The following is a 27,078-nucleotide window of genomic DNA, read 5'->3' as shown; positions in this document are numbered from 1 at the left end:
AAATTTTGTAAAAATTGTATCTCTATAGAATTTTTTTTTTCAAAATATTATTTCTATAAAGAATGTTCTCAAAATTTTATTTCTATTGAATTTTTTCTCAAAATTTTATTTCTATAGAAAAATTTCTCCCAAAAATTTGTTTATAGAAACTTTTTCCAAAATTTTATTTTTATAGAGATTTAACAAAAAAAAATACTATTTTGGGTAGAATTCTACCAACTGTGGCAACCGTCGTAATACAAATTTATATTCTAAGTTATATACGTTGCATCTTCATGTTTTAAGATAATAAAGTACTTAGAACCATTTTCGTTTTGTAAAATTTTTTTAAATTTAACGAAAAATATTGTAGGGAAAATTATTTGGGAATGTATGGGAAAGTAGGAAACGTTTTTTGTCCTGGTAGGGTAAACCAAACATTTTCCCTGGCAACACCGACTATGAGCTATAGGCAGATTGATACAAAGCATCCATAAACATGTATCCCTTAATTTTCTTAAATATGCAACTGCGGTTTATCTCCCATTCCTATATCACAAATGCTTATGTTTACTAATTCAGTAAGGGTGGTTTAAGGTATGATATAGTCGGCCCCGCCTGACTTTCTACTTTACTTACTAGTTTTTTAATTTTGTTTAAAATTCGTAAAACTATTAGGTAAAACCATTACAGTTTGACACAAAGATGGCCTTTGTATATTTCAATATACTTCTGTAAGGAAAAAGCTTTCGTAAACACAAAAATTTAAAAAAAAAAGTAATGGAATGAACGGTTCTAAAAAATTTACTCATAATATTTTACTGGCAGTTAACGAAGGTATTTGTATAGTAGTAGTAGGTTTAAAGTTCTAAATAAAATGGCATTAGACAATTTTTTTTCGTTCTGTGTATAAAAGCGTTCGAAATTATATCATTTCTTCCGGCGCAACAAACTTCAAATGACTTTTTAAACTTAAAAATTCTCCAAGTCAAAGACACAGAAATATGCTAGCAGCTTGAAATACAAACCTTGCCATTCTCAAAAATGCCATTTGTTGATGCTGCTACTGCACCGAGCTGTTGCAATTGTTGATGTGACTCTACTGGTGTCGTTGTTGCTACTGGGGCTGGGGCTGTTGCTGGCATCGCCGATGCTGGGGTTATTGTGGTTATTCCAGGCGTGGTAAAAACATTTGCGTGATAATTGTGTAAATTTGTTGCTGCATGTTTTTGTTGTTGTTGGTGTGGTTGTTCCTGTTGCTCGGGCAATATGTCCAAGGGTGCTGGTATGTAACGTTCATGTTGTGTCTGCTGCTGGTGAACCGTTTGTGGAATGGATGTAGCCAAAGGACGTGTTTCCACAGAAATCTAAAATAATAAAAGGACATAATGTCAGAATAGAGCATAGGGTTGAGTTCGTTTGGGCAAGTAAATGAGTGGTGGAGGAACGAAGGGGAGGGAGGCAAGAGTTCACTTTGTTTTTCGGAATGTAAACATTTTTGCATACATTAAAGGCTATTTTGTGACTTTCTCTGATGATGCCATGTAATTTTCCCAAAAAAAGTTTATTTTTATAAGAACTTTTGATTAAAGTTTTATGCATGTGTTTATTGTTCGTAAAGTAAATAACCATGGTAGTTATTCATTTGACTCTTCTGTTTCTGCTTTGCTAACTATATGAGCATGTCTACATTTTTCGACAATTCCTTTGAGATTAGACAATAGCTTTTACTTTGGGAAAAGCATAAGTTTGGGATTTGGATTTTCTCTTTAGCTAAAATAATTTTGGGACATTTTCTGCACAAACTTTATAGGCGCTCACACAAAAACTTATGACAATCAATGAATATATCAATTAAATGGGCTTGACGATGAAAATCAAATATGTCATTTCCAAAATAAATAAGAAAATTAATGAAGGCAAAGTGTTGGGGGTATTGAAATTTGGATAAATTGAGAAAAATACGAAGAAGCACTATGATAAGTGGAACCTGCGCTACAGAATGGGAGCAGAGAACTATATCAGCAGTATTTTTTAAAGAAAAATTTAATTAAATTCAAAACCGATATATACACACCCCTGTTCTGGCTTACGAATTCGCAAAACGCCAAATTTTCCTCTATCGCTAGTTCACGAACAACAATATACGAATATGATACGAAATGTTTACGTACTGTTGCTATGGATAAGGAAATTAAATGGTAGAAAATTCTTGGCAAAAAGTTAAGCAGTTCAGAAGTTATTTACAGATATAAATGTCGCGAATTCGAAAACCAGAACATGAAACAAAATATTGACAAAATTTTCTATAGAAATAAAATTTTGACAAAATTTTCTATAGAAATAAAATTTTGACAAAATTTTCTTTAGAAATAAAATTTTGACAATATTTTCTATGGAAACAAAATTTTGACAAAATTTTCTATAGAAATAAAATTTTGACAAAATTCTCTATAGAAATAAAATTTTGACAAAATTTTTTACGGAAATAAAATTTTGACAAAATTTTCTATAGAAATAAAATTTGGACAAAATTTTCTTTAAAATAAAATTTTGACAATTTTTTTTAGAAATAAAATTTTGACAAAATTTTCTATAGAAATAAAATTTTGACAAAATTTTCTATAGAAATAAAATTTTGACAAAATTTTCTATAGAAATAAAATTTTGACAAAATTTTCTAGAGAAATAAAATTTTGACAAATTTTTCAATAGAAATAAAATTTTGCCAAAATAGTCTATGAAATAAAATTTAGACAAAATTTTCTATAGAAATAAAATTTTGAGAAAATTTTCTAGAGAAATAAAATTTTGACAAAATTTTCTATAGAAATATAGTTTTGACAAAATTTTCTATAGAAATAAAATTTTGACAAAATTTTCTATAGAAATAAAATTTTGACAAAATTTTCTATAGAAATAAAATTTTGACAAAATTTTCTACAGAAATAAAATTTTGACAAAATTTTCTATAGAAATAAAATTTTGACAAAATTTTCTATAGAAATAAAATTTTGACAAAATTTTCTATAGAAATTAAATTTTGACAAAATTTTATATAGAAATAAAATTTTGACAAAATTTTTTACAGAAATAAAATTTTAACAAAATTTTCTATAGAAATAAAATTTTGACAAAATCTTTTACAGAAATAAAATTTTGACAAAATTTTCTATAGAAATAAAATTTGGACAAAATTTTCTTTAAAATAAAATTTTGACAAAATTTTCTATAGAAATAAAATTTTGACAAAATTTTCTATAGAAATATAGTTTTGACAAAATTTTCTATAGAAATAAAATTTTGACAAAATTTTCTATAGAAATAAAATTTTGACAAAATTTTCTATAGAAATAAAATTTTGACAAAATTTTCTATAGAAATAAAATTTTGACAAAATTTTCTATAGAAATAAAACTTCGACAAAATTTTCTATAGAAATAAAATTTTGACAAAATTTTTTACAGGAATAAAATTTTGACAAAATTTTTTACAGAAATAAAATTTTGACAAAATTTTCTATAGAAATAATATTTGGACAAAATTTTCTTTAAAATAAAATTTTGACAATTTTTTTTTGAAATAAAATTTTGACAAAATTTTCTATAGAAATAAAATTTTGACAAAGTTTTCTATAGAAATAAAATTTTGACAAAATTTTCTATAGAAATAAAATTTTGACAAAATTTTCTATAGAAATAAAATTTAGACAAAATTTTCTATAGAAATAAAATTTTGAGAAAATTTTCTAGAGAAATAAAATTTTGACAAAATTTTCTAGAGAAATATAATGCTGACATAATTTTATAGAGGAATATAATGTTGACACAATTTCTTCTAAAAACAAACTGACACAACTTCTTATAAAAATAAAATATTGACAAAATTTCTTCTCGAAATCAAATGTTGACAAAATTTTCTAGAGAAATAAAATTTTAACAAAATTTTAGATAGAAATAAATTTTTGACAAAATTTTCGATAGAAATAAATTTTTGACAAAATTTTCTGTAGAAATAAAATTTTGACAAAATTTTCTATAGAAATAAAATTTTGACAAAATTTACTATAGAAATATAGTTTTGACAAAATTTTCTATAGAAATAAAATTTTGACAAAATTTTCTATAGAAATAAAATTTTGACAAAATTTTCTATAGAAATAAAATCTTGACAAAATTTTCTATAGAAATAAAATTTTGACAAAATTTTCTATAGAAATAAAATTTTGACAAAATTGTCTATAGAAATAAAATTTTAACAAAAGTTATGAAATTAATATAGGGAACCTGATTTTTTTGGTATTTAGACTTTGTGTTAATTTGGCTAAAGTTTTCCGATTTGTTTTTTTTTTATATTTTTTGTGCTTTTTCGATCTTTGTTTCCAAATGAATGTTCTATAGATCTCAAGCTCAAAAAAAAACACAGATCTTACGTTTTCCGATTTGTTTGAGATTTTCGTGGAAAATAGTTTGGGATGGCCTCTAGACAAAGATACGCCACATTAATATTCGAAATTCGGTAGGGAAGGAGACCTCCCCTTTGCCCGACATTTTTTAAAGTATCTTAAAGTAAAAAACTTAAACTTCTTCGACAAAGATACGCCACATTAATATTCGAAATTCGGTAGGGAATGAGACCTCCTTTGCCCGAGATTTTTTAAAGTATTTTAAAGTAAACAAGTAAGGAAAGTCTAAAGTCGGGCGGGGCCGACTATATTATACCCTGCCCCACTTTGTAGATCTAAATTTTCGATACCATATCACATCCGTCAAATGTGTTGGGGGCTATATAAAGGTTTGTCCCTAATACATACATTTGAACATCACTCGATCTGGACAGAATTTGATAGACTTCTACAAAATCTATAGACTCAAAATTTAATTCGGCTAATGCACTAGGGTGGAACACAATGTTAGTAAAAAAATATGGGAAACGTTTAAATCTGAAGCAGTTTTGAGGAAACTTCGCAAAAGTTTATTAATGAGTTATCGCTCGATATATATGTATTAGAAGTTTAGGAAAATTAGAGTCATTTTTACAACCTTTCGACTAAGCAGTGGCGATTTTACTAGGAAAATGTTGGTATTTTGACCATTTTTGTCGAAATCAGAAAAACATATATATGGGAGCTATATCTAAATCTGAACCTATTTCAACCAAATTTGGCACGCATAGCAACAATGCTTATTCTCCTCCCTGTGCAAAATTTCAACTAAATCGGAGTTAAAAATTGGCCTCTGTGGTCATATGAGTGTAAATCGGGCGAAAGCTATATATGGGAGCTATATCTAAATCTGAACCGATTTCAACCAAATTTGGCACGCATAGGAACAATGCTAATTCTACTCCCTGTGCAAAATTTCAACTAAATCGGAGATAAAAATTGGCCTCTGTGGTCATATGAGTGTAAATCGGGCGAAAGCTATATATTGGAGCTATATCTAAATCTGAACCGATTTCAACCAAATTTTGCATGCATAGCTACAATGCTAATTCTACTCCCTGTGCAAAATTTCAACTAAATCGGAGCAAAAAATTAGCCTCTGTGGTCATATGAGTGTAAATCGGGCGAAAGCTATATATGGGAGCTATATCTAAATCTGAACCGATTTCAACCAAATTTGGCACGCATAGCTACAATGCTAATTCTACTCCCTGTGCAAAATTTCAACCAAATTGGGGTAAAACTCTGGCTTCTGGGACCGTATTAGTCAATATCGGGCGAAAGATATATATGGGAGCTATATCTAAATCTGAACCGATTTGTTCCAAAATCAATAGGGATCTATTCTGAGCCAAAACACATACTTGTGCTAAATTTGAAGTCGATTGGACTAAAACTGCGACCTAGACTTTGATTACAAAAATGTGTTCACGGACAGACGGACATGGCTATATCGACTCAGGAGCCCACCCTGAGCATTTTTGCCAAAGACACCATGTGTCTATCTCGTCTCCTTCTGGGTGTTGCAAACATATGCACTAACTTATAATACCCTGTTCCACAGTGTGGAGCAGGGTATAAAAACCTAAACTTCTTCGATTTACTTGAAGTTTACGAAGGACGGGGGTATTAATATAATATATTATCGAAAAATCATATACCATATTATGGTATATGATTTTTCCATATTTGAATGGAAAGGGGAATGGGGAACCTTCCCTCAGATTTTCTTAAAAAATTCATGTCTCTGCACTGAAAAAAAAATATTTTAAAGATTTCGCAACCTAAATATGTAACAGGTTGGCTGATAAGTCCCCGGTCTGACACATAGAGGGCGTCGCTAGTATTAAATGCATATTATTTTTATAAAGTACCAACCTTCAAATGATTCGTGTCAAAATTTGACGTCTGTAAGTTCAAGAGTGATGAAATGAGCACGGAGGACGGTGAACGCAGTGGTCTCCCGAAAGAGGTGGTTACCGACGAAAACATCAAAAAAATCCACAAAATGATTTTGAATGACCGTAAAATGAAGTTGATCGATATAGCAGAGGCCTTAAAGATATCAAAGGAACGTGTTGGTCATATCATTCATCAATATTTGGATATGCGGAAGCTCTGTGCAAAATGGGTGCCGCGCGAGCTCACATTTGACCAAAAACAACAACGTGTTGATAATTCTGAGCGGTGTTTGCAGCTGTTAACTCGTAATACCCACGAGCTTTTCCGTCGATATGTGACAATGGATGAAACATGGCTCCATTACTACACTCCTGAGTCCAATCCACAGTCGGCTGAGTAGACAGCGACCGGTGAACCGTCTCCGAAGCGTGGAAGGACTCAAAAGTCCGCTGGCAAAGTAATGGCATCTGTTTTTTGGGATGCGCATGGAATAATTTTTATCGATTATCTTGAGAAGGGAAAAACCATCAACAGTGACTATTATATGGGGTAATTGGAGCGTTTGAAGGTCGAAATCGCAGCAAAACGGCCCCATATGAAGAAGAAAAAAAGTGTTGTTCCACCAAGACAACGCACCGCGCCACAAGTCATTGAGAACTATGGCAAAATTCATGAATTGGGAATCGAATTGCTTCCCCACCCACCGTATTCTCCATATCTGGCCCCCAGCGACTTTTTCTTGTTCTCAGACCTCAAAAGGATGCTCGCAGGGAAAAAATTTGGCTGCAATGAGGAGGTGATCGCCGAAACTGAGACCTATTTTGAGGCCAAACCGAAGGAGTACTACCAAAATGGTATCAAAAAATTGGAAGGTCGTTATAATCGTTGTATCGCTCTTGAAGGGAACTATGTTGAATAATAAAAACGAATTTTGACAAAAAAAATGTGTTTTTCTTTGTTCGACCGGGGACTTATCAGCCAACCTGTTATGCGCAATTGCTTTAAGGACAAATTTCTTCAAAATGATGAAATTCTAATTAAACAAAACTTTATAAAATTTGCTTCAAAACTTTTTTTTATTAAATTTAGGACAGACATTTTGTAAATTTACGTCCCTTCGTTAAGTCGTACGTTTTTAACTAAAGCAAATTTTGTCTTAAGTAAAGGAAAACTTTTTTTTTGACATTTTTGGCTAAGATTTATTTTGAAGATTTTGTATCTTTGTGAATATTTTTTCAACTTCAATTATAATTTTAGTTGGAAAAACATTTGTTTCACAAAATATTTGGCAAAACAGATATTTCCCAATGTCTTGTTAGCCAAATATTTGATAATGTCCTTGACAGAAATTTTCTTGGAAATGAAAACAAAACAAAAACACATTCCTCCTGAAATTAAAAAAAAAAAAAAAACAAAACAAACGTTTTTCAAATCGTATCGTATACAAACCTGTGATAGCGACCCATCTTCACTGAATACTGGATGGCCAATTAGACGGGTAACCTCACGTTGCACTACCAAAACTAAAACCGCACCGCATGCCTTCAAAACTTGTACAGCCTGATAATGATCGGCATCAACAACAAGGATACCATTGACGCGGATAACTTTGTCACCAACTTTAAGACCAGCCAAATCGGCAGGACCACCTTCGGTGACACGTGATATGAAAATACCATCATCATCTCCCTTAAATGGTGTAGATCCTTTGCCACCGGCAATACTTAAACCCAAACCAGCTGAGGTACGTTCAATATGTATTTCGTATTGTTCCAAACGCAGTTCCGTAACACCATCCATGGTATCTAAAAAAAAAAATACAAAGAAAAAGAGAAACATAAAATAACTACGGTCAGATATATGGAATTTGTATTTCCAAGATGTTCATCTTTTGGAATATAGAAAATGTATAAGAATGGTTATTGTATGAAGGGAGGGGGCATGATTGGTATGTGTTGAATAAGTAAATAAGCCATATTTATATTTACATAAATACGATACATGGTGTTAGTGGTTGACATAGAATGAATAGAAGAAGGAGATTGTTAGCGTTATAGGAATATAATATACATGGGTATATAAACGAGTGTCCTTCTTGATGTGCCTGTAGGCTCATACGTTTATATGTGGGGATACTTCAAAATGCTATAGTTCAATTGTATTGGTCATGCAAGTCACGTTTTGCAATTACCAACTCCAAAAAGGCGTTAGCATGTGCATAAACAATTAGGAAATGACTTATCACCATCCTCTTCATTCCAAGTAAACTAGGTGGCAAGACCCATTTGCTAGGTGCACAATAACTACCACACGTTGGAATGGTTGTGAGGTCTGACAGTAGTTAAAAAGGATATTTTCATAAAAATATATATATTTTTTTTTGTGCAAATTTCGCTCTTGAAATCCGTTATTACAAATAGACTACTAGCAAATCAAATATAAAAATTATAACTTTTTATATCATACGCACACATGATAAATAAATACATTGTGCAAAGGTATTACCTCATACTATTGTGTTGAATATTACATGTCGACAAAACCAATTCAATGACCAGAAAAACAAACAATTTTATAATAAATGTATCTTTAATAAGAAAATAAATTTTAAAGCCTACAAAAATTTATATGATTACATTGTGAAATGGCGACGCATTCTTATATGTTGCTATTCAAGCAACAAGTCTTACTTGTTGTGTGTGCAGCTTTGGTAGTGGTTTACTGGAAAGTTATTTGATCTATACATAAGTTTTTCAATGCACTTTTGTGCAAAGCCAATATATTTATCATATCAGAATTGATATTAAAAGTGTACTACTTACATCGTTCATAGTTTTATTAATGCCTTAATAGGATGCGATTTTCAGTTATGTGTGCATTTCATATTACATTATTTTTATGCAGGCTTTGGAGCGCCAAATTATCATTATTTTTATGGATGCTTTCGAGCGCCAATTTATCCCATTTAAAAAAAGGGGTGATATAATGATTTTTAAGGCATAAAATAATTGTAATAATTACCCTATAATATAAACAAACTTTCTTATATTTTTTTCTATTAATATAAAGTGTTATTTGTTATGTGTACGACCAAGATTATAGTTTACAAGATATTCCATTTGATTACAGGATAGTAATAGACACCTAGTGTAAAAACCAATACCTTAATTAAATCTGAATTAATGTTGTGTACCTTACACAACATATATCATCTTTAGATATATTAATGCCTTTATAAGAGGTTTTATTCTATCAGTGTGCAAGTCAAAATATAACAAGTATATACGGCCGTAAGTTCGGCCAGGCCGAAGCTTATGTACCCTCCACCATGGATTGCGTAGAAACTTCTTCTAAACACTGCCATCCACGAATTACTTAGGTTGCGGTAATGCTTGCCGATGGTAAAGGGTGATACGGTCAAAATTTGGTCAAGGGAAAACGCGTGTAAATCGGTGAAATCGTTTATTTAAAAAATCAAATTAAATTTCTTTTTCAAGTTCAATTAGTATAAAATTCAGGACAAATATTCATTTAGGCTTTCGCTTTTCCAAATCCGAATAGCCGGGCCTCACGCTTGACACCTGCCATTAGATTTTGTACAGCCACCTTGTCCACCTTCTTCGCCGCAGAAAGCCAGTTTGCCATGAACTGCTGCTCGTCCTTAGCAGTTTTTTTGGTCTTCTTTAGGTTCCGCTTGACAATAGCCAAGTATTTCTCAATTGGGCGGAGCTCTGGCGTGTTGGGAGGGTTCTTGTCCTTGGGAACCACCTGCACGTTGTTGGCGGCGTACCACTCCATGGTCTTTTTACCGTAATGGCAAGATGCCAAATCCGGCCAAAACAGTACGGAACAACCGTGTTTCTTCAGGAAAGGCAGCAGACGTTTATTCAAACACTCTTTCACGTAAATTTCTTGGTTGACAGTCCCGGAAGCTATGAAAATGCTGCTTTTCAAGCCACAGGTTTGGCTTGCCAAACCAGATATTTCTTTGCGAACTTTGACAGTTTTATGTGCTTGAAAATATCTGCTACCATTCCCCTTCCTTTTGCCGTATAAAACTCCTGTCCCGGAAGCTGTTTGTAGTCGGCTTTGACGTAGGTTTCGTCGTCCATTACCACGCAGTCAAACTTCGTCAGCATCGTCGTGTACAGCCTCCGGGATCGCGCTTTGGCCGTCGTATTTTGTTTATCATCGCGATTTGGAGTCACTACCTTCTTGTAAGTCGATAGTCCGGCTCGTTTTTTGGCTCGATGCACGGTTGTAGACGATACACCCAGCTTATTTGCGGCATCTCGGAGAGAGAGGTTAGGGTTTCGCTTGAAACTACCGGCAACTCTCTTTGTCGTCAACGGCTTCCGCTTTTCGATTTCCCCCCGATCCAGACTTCCTGGCTGTCGACAAACGTTCCCCAAACACTTAAATTACATTTGTAACGGTTGATTTGGCCACTTTTAGCGATTTTGCCAGATTTGGAGATTCGGATTTTCCCGATGCGCGAGCAAAATTTTGATACGCTGCTCTTCTTGCTTGGACGGCATTTTGAAAACTGAAAAGTGAATTCCAAAATCAAAATAGGAGCAACATTCTACACACACACCTTCAAAATGAGGGGTGTTCAGGTTTTTTAAATGCAAAATTGAAAGAAATACGTCAAGTTTATATTGACCAAATTTTGACCGTATCACCCTTTAAGGTATCTTAAAACCTCCTAACACCGTCTTCTGAATTATAAGTAAGTCCATACGTGGTATATATTAAATTAAAAAAGACCGAGTTTGACAAAATTTTCTATAGAAATAAAATTTTAACAAAATTTTCTATAGAAATAAAATTTTGACAAAATTTTCGATAGAAATAAAATTTTAACAAAAATTTTTATAGAAATAAAATTTTGACAAAATTTTTTATAGAAATAAAATTTTAACAAAATTGTCTATAAAAATAAATATTTAACAAAAATTTCTATAAAAATAAAATTTCGACAAAATTTTCTATAGAAATAAAATTTTGCCAAAATTTTCTATAGAAATAAAATTTTGGTAGATTATTTTTGGCTCGAGTGGCAACCATGATTATGAACCGATATGGACCAATTTTTGTGTGATTGGGGATCGGCAATATATAACTATAGTCCGATATGGACCAATTTTGGAATGGTTGTTAGCGTCCATATACTAACACCATGTTCCAACTTTGAACCAGATCGGATGAATTTTGCTCCTCCAAGAGGCTCCGGAGGTCAAATCTGGAGAACGGTTTATATGGAGGCCATATATAAATATGGACCAATTCTGGCACGGTTGTTAGAGACCATATACTAACACCATGTTCCAAATTTCAACCGGATCGGATGAAATTTGCTTCTCTTAGAGGCTCCGCAAACCAAATCTGGGGATCGGTTTATATGGGGGCTATATATAATTATGAACCTATGTGGACCACTTTTTGCGTGGTTGTTAGAGACCATATACCAACACCATGTACCAAATTTGCATGGATGTTAGAGACCATATACCAATGGACTGAATAGTCTAAGTGAGCGTGAATCTTAATCGGGCTGCCACTTTAACCTAACCTAACACCACGTTCCACATTTGAACCGGATCGGATGAATTTTACTCCTCCAAGAGGCTCCGGAGGTCAAATCTGGAGAACGGTTTATATGGGGGCTATATATAGTTATGAACCGATGTGGACCAATTTTTGCATGGTTGTTAGAGACCATATAACAACATCATACACCAAATTTCAGGACCGTATGAAATTTGTTTCTCTTTGAGCCTCCGCAAGCTAAATCTGGTGATCGGATTATATGGGGGCTATATATAATTATGAACCGATGTGGACCAATTTTAGCATGGATGTTAGAGACCATAAACCGACACCATGTACACACAAAAAAATTTTTTTCTGATTCAATCACGAAATTAATTGATCCAATTAATTTTTTAATTGAAATGTCTTCAATCACGAAAATGATAGTATCAATCACAGTTTTATTTGGGCATAGAAAAAATTCTTGATTAAAAAATTAATTGAGTTCATTACCAAATTTCAATTAATTTTTTAATTGATTCGATTAAAAATTTAATTGATGTTGATTGCAAAACTCAATTAATTTAGTAATTAAAAAAAGGTAACTATTTCCAATTACATTCTGAATTGGCTTAGAAATTTTATTTGGATTAACAATTGATTGTTTAAAAAAAAATTAATTAAAAATTTAAAAAAATGTTCATCACTTTCTTCCAAATTTGATTAAAAGTTAATTGTATCAATTAACTTTTTAATTAAAAATTTTAAAATTTTCAATCATTGACTTAATTAACTTAATGTTTCTTTCTTGATTAAAAAGTTAATTGTACCAATTAATTTATTAATTGAACAAAATTTCAACTTCAATTAACTTTTTAATTGGAAATATTTTGGTGATATTTTTTTCTGTGTACCAAATTTCAGCCGGATCAGATTAAATTTACTTCTCTTTGAGGCTCCGCAAGCTAAATCTGGGGATAGGTTTATATGGGGCCTATATATAATTATGAACCGATGTGGACTAATTTTAGCATGGATGTTAGAGACCATATACCTACACCATGTACCAAATTTCAGCCGGATCGGATTAAATTTACTTCTCTTTGAGGCTCCCCAAGCTAAATCTGGGGATTGGTTTATATGGGGCTTATATATAATTATGAACCGATGTGGACCAATTTTAGCATGGATGTTAGAGACCATATACCAACACCATGTACCAAATTTCAGCCGGATTGGATTAAATTTGCTCCTCTTTGAGGCTCCGCAAGCCAAATGCGGGAATCTGTTTATATGTGTGCTATATATAATTATGGACCGATGTGCACCACTTTTTGCGTGGTTGTTAGAGACCATATACCAACACCATGTGCCAAATTTCAGCCGGATCGGACGAAATATGCTTATCTTAGAGGCTCCGCAAGCCAAATCTGAGCGTCCGTTTATATAGGGGCTATACGTAAAAGTGGACCGATATGGTCCATTTGCAATACCATCCGACCTACATCAATAAAAACTACATTTGCCAAGTTTCAAGTCGATAGCTTGTTTCGCTCGGAAGTTAGCGTGATTTCAACAGACGGACGGACGGACATGCTTAGATCGACTCAGAATTTCCCCACGACCCAGAATATATATACTTTATGAGGTCTTAGAGCAATATTTCGATGTGTTACAAACGGAATGACAAAGTTAATATACCCCCCATCCTATGGTGGAGGGTATAAAAAAAGTCGGTAAAGAATTTTAAATCATACAATATCTGATGTAATTAATTCATGAAATGACTACGCTTCCAAAAACAAGTGTTACTTACTATGTGTGCAACCAAATTTGCGGTCTAAACTAGACTTCTTGGCCGTCGTATATATTCCTCTAATGGACTCGTAATAAAAAATTGACATTTCCTCCCATAAACCAACTGATGTTGGACTGATATTGTAAATACCAAGTATTAATTATTTAATATCTTAATACACACAAAGAATTTTTTTCTGATTCAATCACGAAATTAATTGATCCAATTAATTTTTTAATTGAAATGTCTTCAATCACAGAAATGATAGTATCAATTAAAAAATTAATTGACAGTCAATTAAAAATTAATTGGTCCAATTAAAAAATTAATTGATACTATTAATTTGTGTGATTGATTTTTATTTCAATTAAAAAAATTGTCGAATCAATTAAATTTTTAATTGAATATTTTTAAAAACTCACTTAAGATTTTAATTGGAAAAATTTTCACTCTTATGAATATTATATATCTTGTATATCAATTCATATTGCTAGAAGATATAGATTAAAATGTTTAAAACAAAATATCTCCAATAAAAAATCTATTGTCATGTGCAATCTTGGCTGCACACATAAGAATCAAAAGTAGAATCTAAAAGTGAAAAGCAGGGGATACTTTAAGTATTTTCTAGATTACCTTTATCATCTATATTGCAATTAAAAAAAAACAGTTTAATGAATAATTTTATTACATTGCTATGCACACATGAAAGACTAATATTACTACTGAAGCTACAAAGCAATCTCACTCTTATGAATATTATATACCTTATATAACAATTCATATGTCAATAAGATTTATTACAAAAACGCTTACAAACATATCTCGAATAAAAAATCTTTGTAAACTACAATTTTGATGGCACACATAATAATCAAAAGTTGTATTTGAAAGTGAAGATCAAGGGATAATTTGAGCATTTCGTAGATTACCATTATCAATTATATTGTAATCTTAAAACTCATTACACAGAGGAAAAAAATAGCTTTTGTCTTAAAACAAGAAATTAATTGATACTATTAATTTTTAATCCAAATTTCTGGAATCACAGATATCATAGTATCAGTTATAATCATCAATTAAAATGTTATTTGATACAATAAATATAGTAATTAATAAAGTTAGCTTATGTAATTGATTTTGATTTTAATTGAAAAATTATTTAAATCAATTAAACTTTTAATGGAAAACGTTTCAACTAAAATATTAATTGAAAAACTTTCGGTGACATTTTTTTTGGGTACCAAAGTTTATAAGAGTGGATAAATGTGGAAGGCCGAGAGTATTTAAATTTTTTCGTTATACGAAAAAAAAATTGCAATATCGGAACATATGCTAAAAAGAAAAATTTTGTGCACCCCAAAAAATCACTTGCAACCACTGTTCGAACCACTGCATGGGACCAGCATTATAACGCTACCCATTTTACCCTATCCTCAAACTTACCATAGTTTCTGACACGTTGTTGTTGATATTGCTGCTGTTGCAGCATTAGCAATTGTTGCTGCTGTTGACGCTGTTGATATTGTTGGTCATCTGGTGATGGCATATAAGTGGTGACAATTCTTACACGTTTGTCTTTGCGTTTTAGAGAATTGCTAGGACTGCGGTTCGATGAAGCCAAAGAGCTACGTAAACTAGAATTTGCTGGACTATTGCGGCCTGTGGTTGCCACTGTATATGGCAGTGAGGTGGAACCCATACCACCACCACCACCACTGCTTGTGCTTGTTACAGAACCAGCACGTTTGCTGCGTGGCAATGTGTTATTGCCTTCTTTAACTTTAATTTTAACATTGAACATGGTGATGATGTCCTTGGCTTTGTCACTTTTCACTTCTACATGCAATTTTTGTTGTCTCTGAGATTTTAGTCTTTTAGTTATTCATAGAGAGGGGTAGGTTTGATTTTGATTTGATTTTTATCGTAACGATGTCGTACAAAAAAAAAACAAATATTCGTGTAATTGTGTTTTTCCTTTCACTTTTTTTCTTATACACGAATCAGCTTATTGCGCATTGAAAATTATTGTGGTCTTACAGTAAGGATATTAGAAAGACTAGAAACTAATAGGAATGCAAATAAGTAAGTATACTTCGGTTAAGTAAATTGGCTTGTGTGACTTGAACTTAATTCATAATAGAACACACACTCAAAAAACAAAAGTTTACTTGGATCCAAAGATTTTTACCTTCCTTCAAGGATTTTGATATTGATTCCGAGCGAAAGATACGGGTTCTTTAAAATAAGGGAATTTGTTTGTGACATACCTGGCTTGAAATCTAGGACCAATAAAATTAAAATTAGGATACAGATCTCATTTATCGAATTTTCATTCTATTTTTCCGGTATTCTATTTTCCGGTATATTAATAAAGCTATTCACGTCCACACAAATGCCAGTTTAAAATCCAAATTATGATGGATACTTCAAAGTAAAAAAAATATTTTCTGAATTCCAAAAAAAAAAAACAAAAGCTTTAAACCAAAGATGCTAAATCTTCAAAATAAGTGTTAGCCTATATTTGAAGGGTTTTTATCTTAAATCTAAAGACTCAATATTTCAGTTAATTTAAGGACGATTTCTTTAAATCAAAAATGTGTTTCTTTACTTTAAGGAAAATTTATCTCACTTTAAAGAAATGCAACTATAACGAAAGGACGCAAATTTTCAAACTGTGTGTCCTAAATTTAATGAAAAAAATTTTGAAGCAAAGATTATAAACTTTCTTTTAATTAAAATTTTTGTTATTTTGAAGAAATTTGTCCTAAATAGTGTGTAAATTGTGCATCCTAAAATTAAGGTTGTGAATTATTTTAATTTATTTTTCCTAAAGGATTTAATTTTGGGTTTTCCTAAAGGATTTTGGTATAGATTCCCAGCCAACGACGCAGAAGCTATCTCGTTAAGCTTTCCCAAAAAAAAACCAATATTACGATATTTTATCCAATTTTCATTCGCTATTTGCGGTATATTAATAAAGTCAAGTCATCATATCATATCATATCATATCATATCATATCATATCATATATCATATCATATCATATCATATCATATCATATCATATCATATCATATCATATCATATCATATCATATCATATCATATCATATCATATCATATCATATCATATCATATCATATCATATCATATATCATATCATATCATATCATATCATATCATATCATATCATATCATATCATATCATATCATATCATATCATATCATATCATATCATATCATATCATATCATATCATATCATATCATATCATATCATATCATATCATATCATATCATATCATATCATATCATATCATATCATATCATATCATATCATATCATATCATATCATATCATATCATATCATATCATATCATATCATATCATATCATATCATATCATATCATATCATATCATATCATATCATATCATATCATATCATATCATATCATATCATATCATATCATATCATATCATATCATATCATATCATATCATATCATATCATATCATATCATATCATATCATATCATATCATATCATATCATATCATATCATATCATATCATATCATATCATATCATATCATATCATATCATATCATATCATATCATATCATATCATATCATATCATATCATATCATATCATATCATATCATATCATATCATATCATATCATATCATATCATATCATATCATATCATATCATATCATATCATATCATATCATATCATATCATATCATATCATATCATATCATATCATATCATATCATATCATATCATATCATATCATATCATATCATATCATATCATATCATATCATATCATATCATATCATATCATATCATATCATATCATATCATATCATATCATATCATATCATATCATATCATATCATATCATATCATATCATATCATATCATATCATATCATATCATATCATATCATATCATATCATATCATATCATATCATATCATATCATATCATATCATATCATATCATATCATATCATATCATATCATATCATATCATATCATATCATATCATATCATATCATATCATATCATATCATATCATATCATATCATATCATATCATATCATATCATATCATATCATATCATATCATATCATATCATATCATATCATATCATATCATATCATATCATATCATATCATATCATATCATATCATATCATATCATATCATATCATATCATATCATATCATATCATATCATATCATATCATATCATATCATATCATATCATATCATATCATATCATATCATATCATATCATATCATATCATATCATATCATATCATATCATATCATATCATATCATATCATATCATATCATATCATATCATATCATATCATATCATATCATATCATATCATATCATATCATATCATATCATATCATATCATATCATATCATATCATATCATATCATATCATATCATATCATATCATATCATATCATATCATATCATATCATATCATATCATATCATATCATATCATATCAATTTAATTTAATTTAATTTAATTTAATTTAATTTAATTTAATTTAATTTAATTTAATTTAATTTAATTTAATTTAATTTAATTTAATTTAATTTAATTTAATTTAATTTAATTTAATTTAATTTAATTTAATTTAATTTAATTTAATTTAATTTAATTTAATTTAATTTAATTTAATTTAATTTAATTTAATTTAATTTAATTTAATTTAATTTAATTTAATTTAATTTAATTTAATTTAATTTAATTTAATTTAATTTAATTTAATTTAATTTAATTTAATTTAATTTAATTTAATTTAATTTAATTTAATTTAATTTAATTTAATTTAATTTAATTTAATTTAATTTAATTTAATTTAATTTAATTTAATTTAATTTAATTTAATTTAATTTAATTTAATTTAATTTAATTTAATTTAATTTAATTTAATTTAATTGAATTTAATTTAATTTAATTTAATTTAGTTTAATTTAATTTAATTTAATTTAATTTAATTTAATTTAATTTAATTTAATTTAATTTAATTTAATTTAATTTCTCTGCAAGCTACCTTAAAATTGCAACTATTCGAATATCCTTTATACCTTGAAAATAAAAATCCTTAAAATCTTAAGCTTTTGCATAACAGATTTGAATATTTCATCACATCTATGTCCCTTGTCTTGCATGTGGCTTGGGAATTTTGTATTTGGTGTAATTGAACATGTAAGACAAAAATGTGATGGTCAGAAAATATACTAGAATAAATCCAATCGTCCTTTGTTTTTTTTTTTGTCTACCAATGAAATGGCTTCACGATGGCCATATTCTCATTGTGGCAAATTCCAACTGAAATACCGCATAAGGCATTCCAATGTATAACCAAGAATGTCAGCACATTAACATCGAAATTATCTTGTACAATTATTTTAAGCATTTCTCGGATTTACAAGGGATTTAATGTTTGCTCTTACATCGCCCGACCATCACCACAGCTATTGCCACTCTTCAATCACTTCGTAATGGATGGACTTTAATTTTTCGATTGCTTGATTAAGATGGACGAACTTGCTTGGTTGGCGTTGTGGCATCTTAATTTGCATAATGAGATGAAGTTCGATTACATTGTGCATACAAATGTGAAATTGGATAAGATTTGCGATTTTAAATTCACTTAAATTTAAATTTATATATAGACTGTCCAATACCAACTTTAAGAGAATCGTATAAATACGCGAAGTTGACAAAGGAAATTATATCAGGGGATTTTTGCAAAAAATAATATTGGAAAAGGCGAAGTCGACTTTTAGTAATCTTTAAAATCTACTTTTGAATTTTTTGATTCGAAATGCGAAGATTCTTTTTCGGCAAACCAATGCATACAGTGAGCATCGTTATAGAGTGAATATAAAATTTTAATATAATAATACGATTTCATTAAATAGCGTTTTGGTTTGCTAAAAAATTTAATTAAATTTAATTTAAATCTTTATTTAAAACTAAAAATCGAAAATGAAACACAGCAAAGCACTTTGTACACTTTATATTGACGCTCACTGTATATAAGGGTGAACCAGCAGTATAAAAGGAAATCGGTCATATTCAAGAGGCTAGATCTTGTCATAAAGAAAAACCTTTTATGCCGCTTTTCTTTCATCTTCCCTGTTAAACTTAAATTCCATAGAAATATTTGATGAAAATATGCTTAAATATATATCGATATTTTTTCATTAAAAATATAATTCCTAGAATATGAATCGGGTTATTTGCCATCATAAGGACCTACATATTTCGAATTATTCTACAGAGAAAAAATTAAAAAAAAGCGATTGTTTATTGTATAGCAATGAATTTTAATATACATACTTCATTTAATAAACCAATATCCTTTGGAAGAAGAAAGTGCATTAAAACAAAACTAAAATAAAATACTTATGTATGTCTTATGTGAAAGCCCAAATCGTCTTATTGGTAATCTAACAAAAACATTGAATTTGTTTTTTTATAAGGAAAGCACTTATTTTTCATGCAAATCATTTATTTTATTTTCATATTCAATAAAACTTGAATTTCCAAAGAAAACAACATGTATGGCATTATTCAAGAACATCAACAGCAAAAAGGCTATAAATGGCGATTCCCAAATTGAATCCTTTGTTGTAGTTTAACATACGATTTTGTATAGAATGCAATATTTTTTTATTATATGTAACAATAGATGTTGAACAAGACTTAAGAATAGAAAAAAATTCAAAAACCATTTATAAGAGAAAATAGCAAAAAAAAATCCAAGCATGTGAAATGTGTATGTGAAGAAGTATTTGAAAAATTGTGAATTTATTGAAATTTAATATGATGTTCATTTCATGAAAAGCAAAATAGAATATGACGAGGTAGGTCTTATGAGTAAGTTTAATTTAATTTAATTTAAAAAAATAGTATTTATAAAAAAATTATAAGTTATTCATAAAAAAAGTCGTAAATGTTTGTTTATTTGGTAAAAATTTTAATATCCCCGTTGAAGTCCAACGATGTTAGTCGAATTATTGGATGAAGTTCTTTTGGACAAGTCTTACAAAAAAATGTTGTTTGTCGGTTTAAAATAAAATTTTGAGAAAATTTCTATAGAATTAAATTTTGACAAAATTTTCTATAGGAATTAAATTTTGACAAAATTTTCTATAGATGAAGTTCTTTTGGACAAGTCTTATAAAAAAATGTTGTTTGTCGGTTTAAAATAAAATTTTGAGAAAATTTCTATAGAATTAAATTTTGACAAAATTTTCTATAGGAATTAAATTTTGACAAAATTTTCTATAGAAATAAAATGTTGACAAAATTTTCTATAAAAATAAAATTTTGACAAAATTTTCTATAGAAAAAAAAAATATGACACAATTTTCTATAGAAATAAAATTTTGACAAAATTTTCTATAGAAATAAAATTTTGACAAAATTTTCTATAGAAATAAAATTTTGACAAAATTTTCTATAGAAATAAAATTTTAACAAAATTGTCTATTGAAATAAAATTTTGCAAACATTTTCTATAAAAATAAAATTTTGACACAATTTTCTATAAAAAAACTGAAAAAATTTTCTATAGAAATAAAATTTTGCAGAACAAATTCTATAGAAATAAAATTTTGCAGTACAAATTCTATAGAAATAAAGTTTTGACAAAATTTTCGATAGAAATAAAGTTTTGACAAAATTTTCGATAGAAATAAAATGTTGACAAAATTTTCTATAGAAATAAAATTTTGACAAAATTTTCTATAGAAATAAAATTTTGACAAAATTTTCTATAGAAATAAAATTTTGACAAAATTTTCTATAGAAATAAAATTTTGACAAAATTTTCTATAGAAATAAAATTTTGACAAAATTTTCCATAGAAACAAAATTTTCACAAAATTTTCTATAGAAATAAAACTTTGACAAAATTTTCTATAGAAATAAAACTTTGACAAAATTTTCTACAATTTTGACAAAATTTTCTATAGAAATAAAATTTTTACAAAATTTTCTATAGCAATACAATTTTCTATAGTAATAAAGTTTTGACAAAGCTTTCTATAGTAATAAAATTTTGACAAAGCTTTCTATAGAAATAAAATTTTGATAAAATTTTCTATAGAAATAAAATTTTGACAAAATTTTCTATAGAAATTAAATTTTGACAAAATTTTCAACAGAAATAAAATTTTGACAAAATTTTCTATAGAAATAAAATTTTGACAAAATTTTCGATAGAAATAAAATTTTGACAAAGTTTTCTATAGAAATAAAATTTTGACAAAATTTTCTATAGAAATAAAATTTTTCAAAGTGGAAGGTTCAAGTGTAGTTCACTTTGGGTTGAGTGAATTGCCCGAATTTATTCTGATATTTGGTTGATAGTTTTGCTGCAAGTAGACGATGCTGATGAGGAATTTGGTAATTCCGAAACAGCTGTACATCCAACCATCTGGCAGTCTATAGGGCTTTGCCCAAATAAATTTGACGAGCATACTTTCCCTCTGTTGGTTAAGCTACTCTTGTAATTTAGTCAATGCATGGTTTTAAGCTGAGATCAAAAACAACAATAATGAAATAAACTTTTGACAAAATTTTCTATAGAAATAAAATTTTGACAAAATTTTCTATAGAAATAAAAATTTGACAAAAATTTATATAGAAATAAAATTTTGACAAAATTTTATATAGAAACAAAATTTTGACAAAATTTTCTATAGAAATAAAACTTTGACAAAATTTTCTATAGAATTACAATTTTGACAAAATTTTCTATAGATAAAATTTTGACAAAATTGACCTTCCGAAAATATTTACCTTCCGAAATTGACCTTCCGAAAAAGGTTCATGTTATCCGGCCTTTGCCGAAATAAATTTGTACAAACATATCTCTTTTTTTCGCCACTGTCAAATCATCGATTTGAGTGCAGTTGGCTGTGTTTATAAACTAAATTTTCTATAGAAATAACACTTTGACAAAATTTTCCATAGAATTACAATTTTGACAAAATTTTCGATAGAAATAAAATTTTAACAAAATTTTCTATAGAAATAAAATTTTGACAAAATTTTCTATAGAAATAAAATTTTGGCAAAATTTTCTATAGAAATAAATAACACTTTGACAAAATTTTCTATACAAATAAAATTTTTACAAAAGTTTCTATAGAAATAAAATTTTGACAAAATTTTCTATAGAAATAAAATTGTGACAAAATTTTCTATAGACATAAAATTTTGACAAAATTTTCTATAGACATAAAATTTTTACAAAATTTTCTATAGCAATAAAGTTTTTACAAAATTTTCTATAGAAATAAAGTTTTGACAAAATTTTCTATAGAAATAAAATTTTGACAAAACTTTCTATAGAAATAAAGTTTTGACAAAATTTTCGATAGAAATAAAATTTTGACAAAATTGACCTGCCAAAAAAAATTTACCTTCCGAAAAAAGGTTTATGATAGCCGGCCTTTGCCGAAATAAATTTGTACAAACATATATCTTTTCCTTTTGCCACTGTCAAATCATCGATTTGAGTGCAGGTGGCTGCGTTTATAAACTGAGCCAGCTCAGGAATAAAATTTTGAACACATTTTCTGTAGAAATAAAATTTTTATAAAATTTTCTATAGAAATAAAATTTTGATAAAATTCTCTACAGAAATAAAATTTTGACAAAATTTTCTATAGAAATAAAATTTTGACAAAATTTTTTATAGAAATAAAATTTTGACAAAGTTTTCTATAGAAATAAAATTTTTACAAAATTGACCTTCCGAAAAAAGGTTTATGATAGCCGGCCTTTGCCGAAATAAATTTGTACAAACATATCTCTTTTCCTTTCGCCACTGTCAAATTATCGATTTGAGTGCAGTTGGCTGGGTTTATAAACCGATTTTGACAAAAGGTTCTGTAGAATAAAATTTTAAGAAAATTTTTTATAGAAATAAAATTTTGACAAAATTTTCTCTAGAAATAAAATTTTGACAAAATTTTCTATAGATATAAAATTTTGAAAAACGTTTTTTATAGAAATAAAATTTTGACAAAACTTTCTATAGAAATAAAGTTTTGACAAAATTTTCTATAGAAATAAAATTTTGACAAAATTTTCTATAAAAATAAAATTTTGACAAAATTTTCATAGAAATAAGATTTTGACAAAATTTTCATAGAAATAAAATTTTGACAAAGTTTTCTATAGAAATAAAATTTTTACAAAATTGACCTTCCGAAAAAAGGTTTATGATAGCCGGCCTTTGCCAAAATAAATTTGTACAAACATATCTCTTTTCCTTTCGCCACTGTCAAATCATCGATTTGAGTGCAGTTGGCTGAGTTTATAAATAGATTTTGACAAAATTTTCTATAGAAATAAAATTTTTAAAAAATTTTCTATAGAAATAAAATTTTGACAAAATTTGGCAAAATTTTCTATAGAAATAACATTTTGACAAAATTTTCTATAGAAATAACATTTTGAAAAAATTTTCTATAGAAATAAAATTTTGAGAAATTTTTCTAAAAAAATAAAATGATTTTATTTTTGGCTGTAGAATTTAATAAATTTTAAAAATTAAAATTAATTTTTTTATCATCTAAATAGTTGATACTATCAATGTCGTAATTGAAGATGATTCAAATACAAAATAAATTAGTTTAATTAATTTTTTAATTACAAAATTATTTGGATCCAATAATTTTATTATATAAACCAAAACTTTTTTCCTTTTAACTAGCACTAAGTTTGGTCCGATTTCAATTTACCCTTAACTGATGCAATCGTCCCTCTCACTATTTTTATGCCACAACGCATAGAAAATTATGTGTTTGTATGTGTTGGTGTGTGAAACTTCACATATATTATGTGGAATAACACAGCTGCAAAGATCCTATAAAATCCCATCAAGTGCAAAATCATATTGTTGTTATGAGTTTCAATAGAGGAGTATGTCGTCCTTGCAAAAATTGTTTTTGTTTCTGGATCTTTAAGCTAAAGGGTGATTTGTTAAGAGCTTGATAACTTTTTAAAAAAAAAAAACGCATAAAATTTGCAAAATCTCATCGGTTCTTTATTTGAAACGTTAGATTGGTCCATGACATTTACTTTTTGAAGATAATTTCATTTAAATGTTGACCGCGGCTGCGTCTTAGGTGGTCCATTCGGAAAGTCCAATTTTGGGCAACTTTTTCGAGCATTTCGGCCGGAATAGCCCGAATTTCTTCGGAAATGTTGTCTTCCAAAGCTGGAATAGTTGCTGGCTTATTTCTGTAGACTTTAGACTTGACGTAGCCCCACAAAAAATAGTCTAAAGGCGTCAAATCGCATGATCTTGGTGGCCAACTTACCGGTCCATTTCTTGAGATGAATTGTTCTCCGAAGTTTTCCCTCAAAATGGCCATAGAATCGCGAGCTGTGTGGCATGTAGCGCCATCTTGTTGAAACCACATGTCAACCAAGTTCAGTTCTTCCATTTTTGGCAACAAAAAGTTTGTTAGCATCGAACGATAGCGATCGCCATTCACCGTAACGTTGCGTCCAACAGCATCTTTGAAAAAATACGGTCCAATGATTCCACCAGCGTACAAACCACACCAAACAGTGCATTTTTCGGGATGCATGGGCAGTTCTTGAACGGCTTCTGGTTGCTCTTCACTCCAAATGCGGCAATTTTGCTTATTTGCGTAGCCATTCAACCAGAAATGAGCCTCATCGCTGAACAAAATTTGTCGATAAAAAAGCGGATTTTCTGCCACTGATTTTGGTAATAAAATTCAATGATTTGCAAGCGTTGCTCGTTGGTAAGTCTATTCATGATGAAATGTCAAAGCATACTGAGCATCTTTCTCTTTGACACCATGTCTGAAATCCCACGTGATCTGTCAAATACTAATGCATGAAAATCCTAACCTCAAAAGAATCACCCTTTATATATGTTTAATGGAAAAATGTTCAATCGTAAATAAATGAAAAATCAAGAGGCTAGAAAATGAAATGTTATTGCATATTTAAATATTTAATACGTTTTGCATTTTCGTTATTTATTATTTTTATAACTAACAATAAATTCCAAAGATTATTTATAAATGAAAAATTTCTTTAAATCAAATAATGGGATATTCATATCTCATTATTGCCAATTATGTAGAATATTTAAATATTTTTGTCTATGGAGACAAATTTGACAACCAGTAAACCAACTTTTACTGTTTATATATATTTTGTTGGTAGTCCTTAATAGGTAAATAAAGCAATTCGTCTCATTTGAGTAAATTCATTTTAATAATAGGCTAAAATCCTCAATTCTCCTCCCCACGATGTCTGTGATTTTTCTAGATGTGCTTCAATTAGTGGGAAATTTCATGACAGCATGTCACATTGACATTTAACAATCAGACATCGTAGAGCGTTAAACTCAAGAAATTTGAACTTTCCAAAAAAGGCATTGAACTTTCGTACATGGATGAATAACTCTATCAATGCGATACATTAGATTTACAACATTTTCCCCAGAAGACGCAATCCAGTGATAGACTGGAGCTAACAAATCCCAAATACCATCATCGTCGTCGTTGTCATCCGCCTCATCGCCATCATCTGTGTGAAAATCAGAAGTGACGAATTTAAAATTTCTCCCCATTAAATTGCATGAGCAACAGGTTAAGAGTTCATCAACTCTACATTTGGGAACATATGAAGGGAGAAATGAAAGAGGAGGCTACAAAACCATCACCCCAACGATGACAGCCATCTCCACCAAAAAAAAAGTCGAGAAGTTTTCTGCTGTGGGGCTAATGGGAGGTTTATCCTTTTCGATGAATAAATCGATGATATTGTTTGGCCTCCCCTAAAAACAGCCACACTTTAAGCTTCGCACCAAAATATTCTTCATAAATAAATAATTGGATTGAATTGAATGGTTACAGACTCTTTCACAGTTTGTTCTCTTACTCAAAATGCCAGATTTGGTTTAGAGATTGTTTTTTACTGGTTGTCGATAATTATTCTGGTGTTCTTTTTTTCCTGCAGCGTTTAATGGAAGTTTAATTTTAATGAAGGTGTCAAAGACACTTGAACCATTAGGGGTTCACGAAATTCATTTTGCTTCAGCAGAAGCTGCACTTCATTTAAAACGAATTTTTGGTGTTTCGGATTTTTTTCCATTACAATGGGAAAATTAAAATCTTAAGGATGGAAATGTAACTTTTTAGAATAATTTTTTAAAACAATTTTGCAAAGTAGAATGAGACCATGAAGTGTCAGTAAATTCAACCTAATTGTGGCTTATGTGTTTTCGTGGAGTATCTTTAAAGATTATCTGTAAAAACGTCTAGTCAAACATGGTGGCTGATGGATAATAATTTGTAATTTTATTTTGTTGCAAAAATGT

General features: G+C 29.0%; 1 protein-coding gene across 12 annotated transcripts in view; it reads right to left on the bottom strand.

Moving 5' to 3' along the window:
• The window catches only part of scrib (scribble planar cell polarity protein), a 712,308-nt gene that overhangs the window by 371,134 nt on the left and 314,096 nt on the right, over window positions 1-27,078 (bottom strand). For 11 of the 12 annotated variants that reach the window (XM_075292328.1, XM_075292330.1, XM_075292336.1 and 8 more), the window contains 2 exons: window positions 7,775-8,130; window positions 1,008-1,346 (listed from right to left, as the gene is read on the bottom strand). In XM_075292328.1, the coding sequence (XP_075148443.1) occupies window positions 1,008-1,346; window positions 7,775-8,130 (695 nt within the window). Of the gene's footprint in view, window positions 1-1,007; window positions 1,347-7,774; window positions 8,131-15,104; window positions 15,725-27,078 lie in introns of those variants that run through there. The other variant, XM_075292337.1, reaches the window with a different exon arrangement.

The sequence above is a fragment of the Haematobia irritans genome, chromosome 1, assembly GCF_050003625.1.
Source record: "Haematobia irritans isolate KBUSLIRL chromosome 1, ASM5000362v1, whole genome shotgun sequence".
NCBI classification, from domain to species: domain Eukaryota; kingdom Metazoa; phylum Arthropoda; class Insecta; order Diptera; family Muscidae; genus Haematobia; species Haematobia irritans.
The sequence above is the reverse complement of the archived record's forward strand: the minus strand, read 5'-3'. Positions and strand labels throughout refer to the sequence as shown.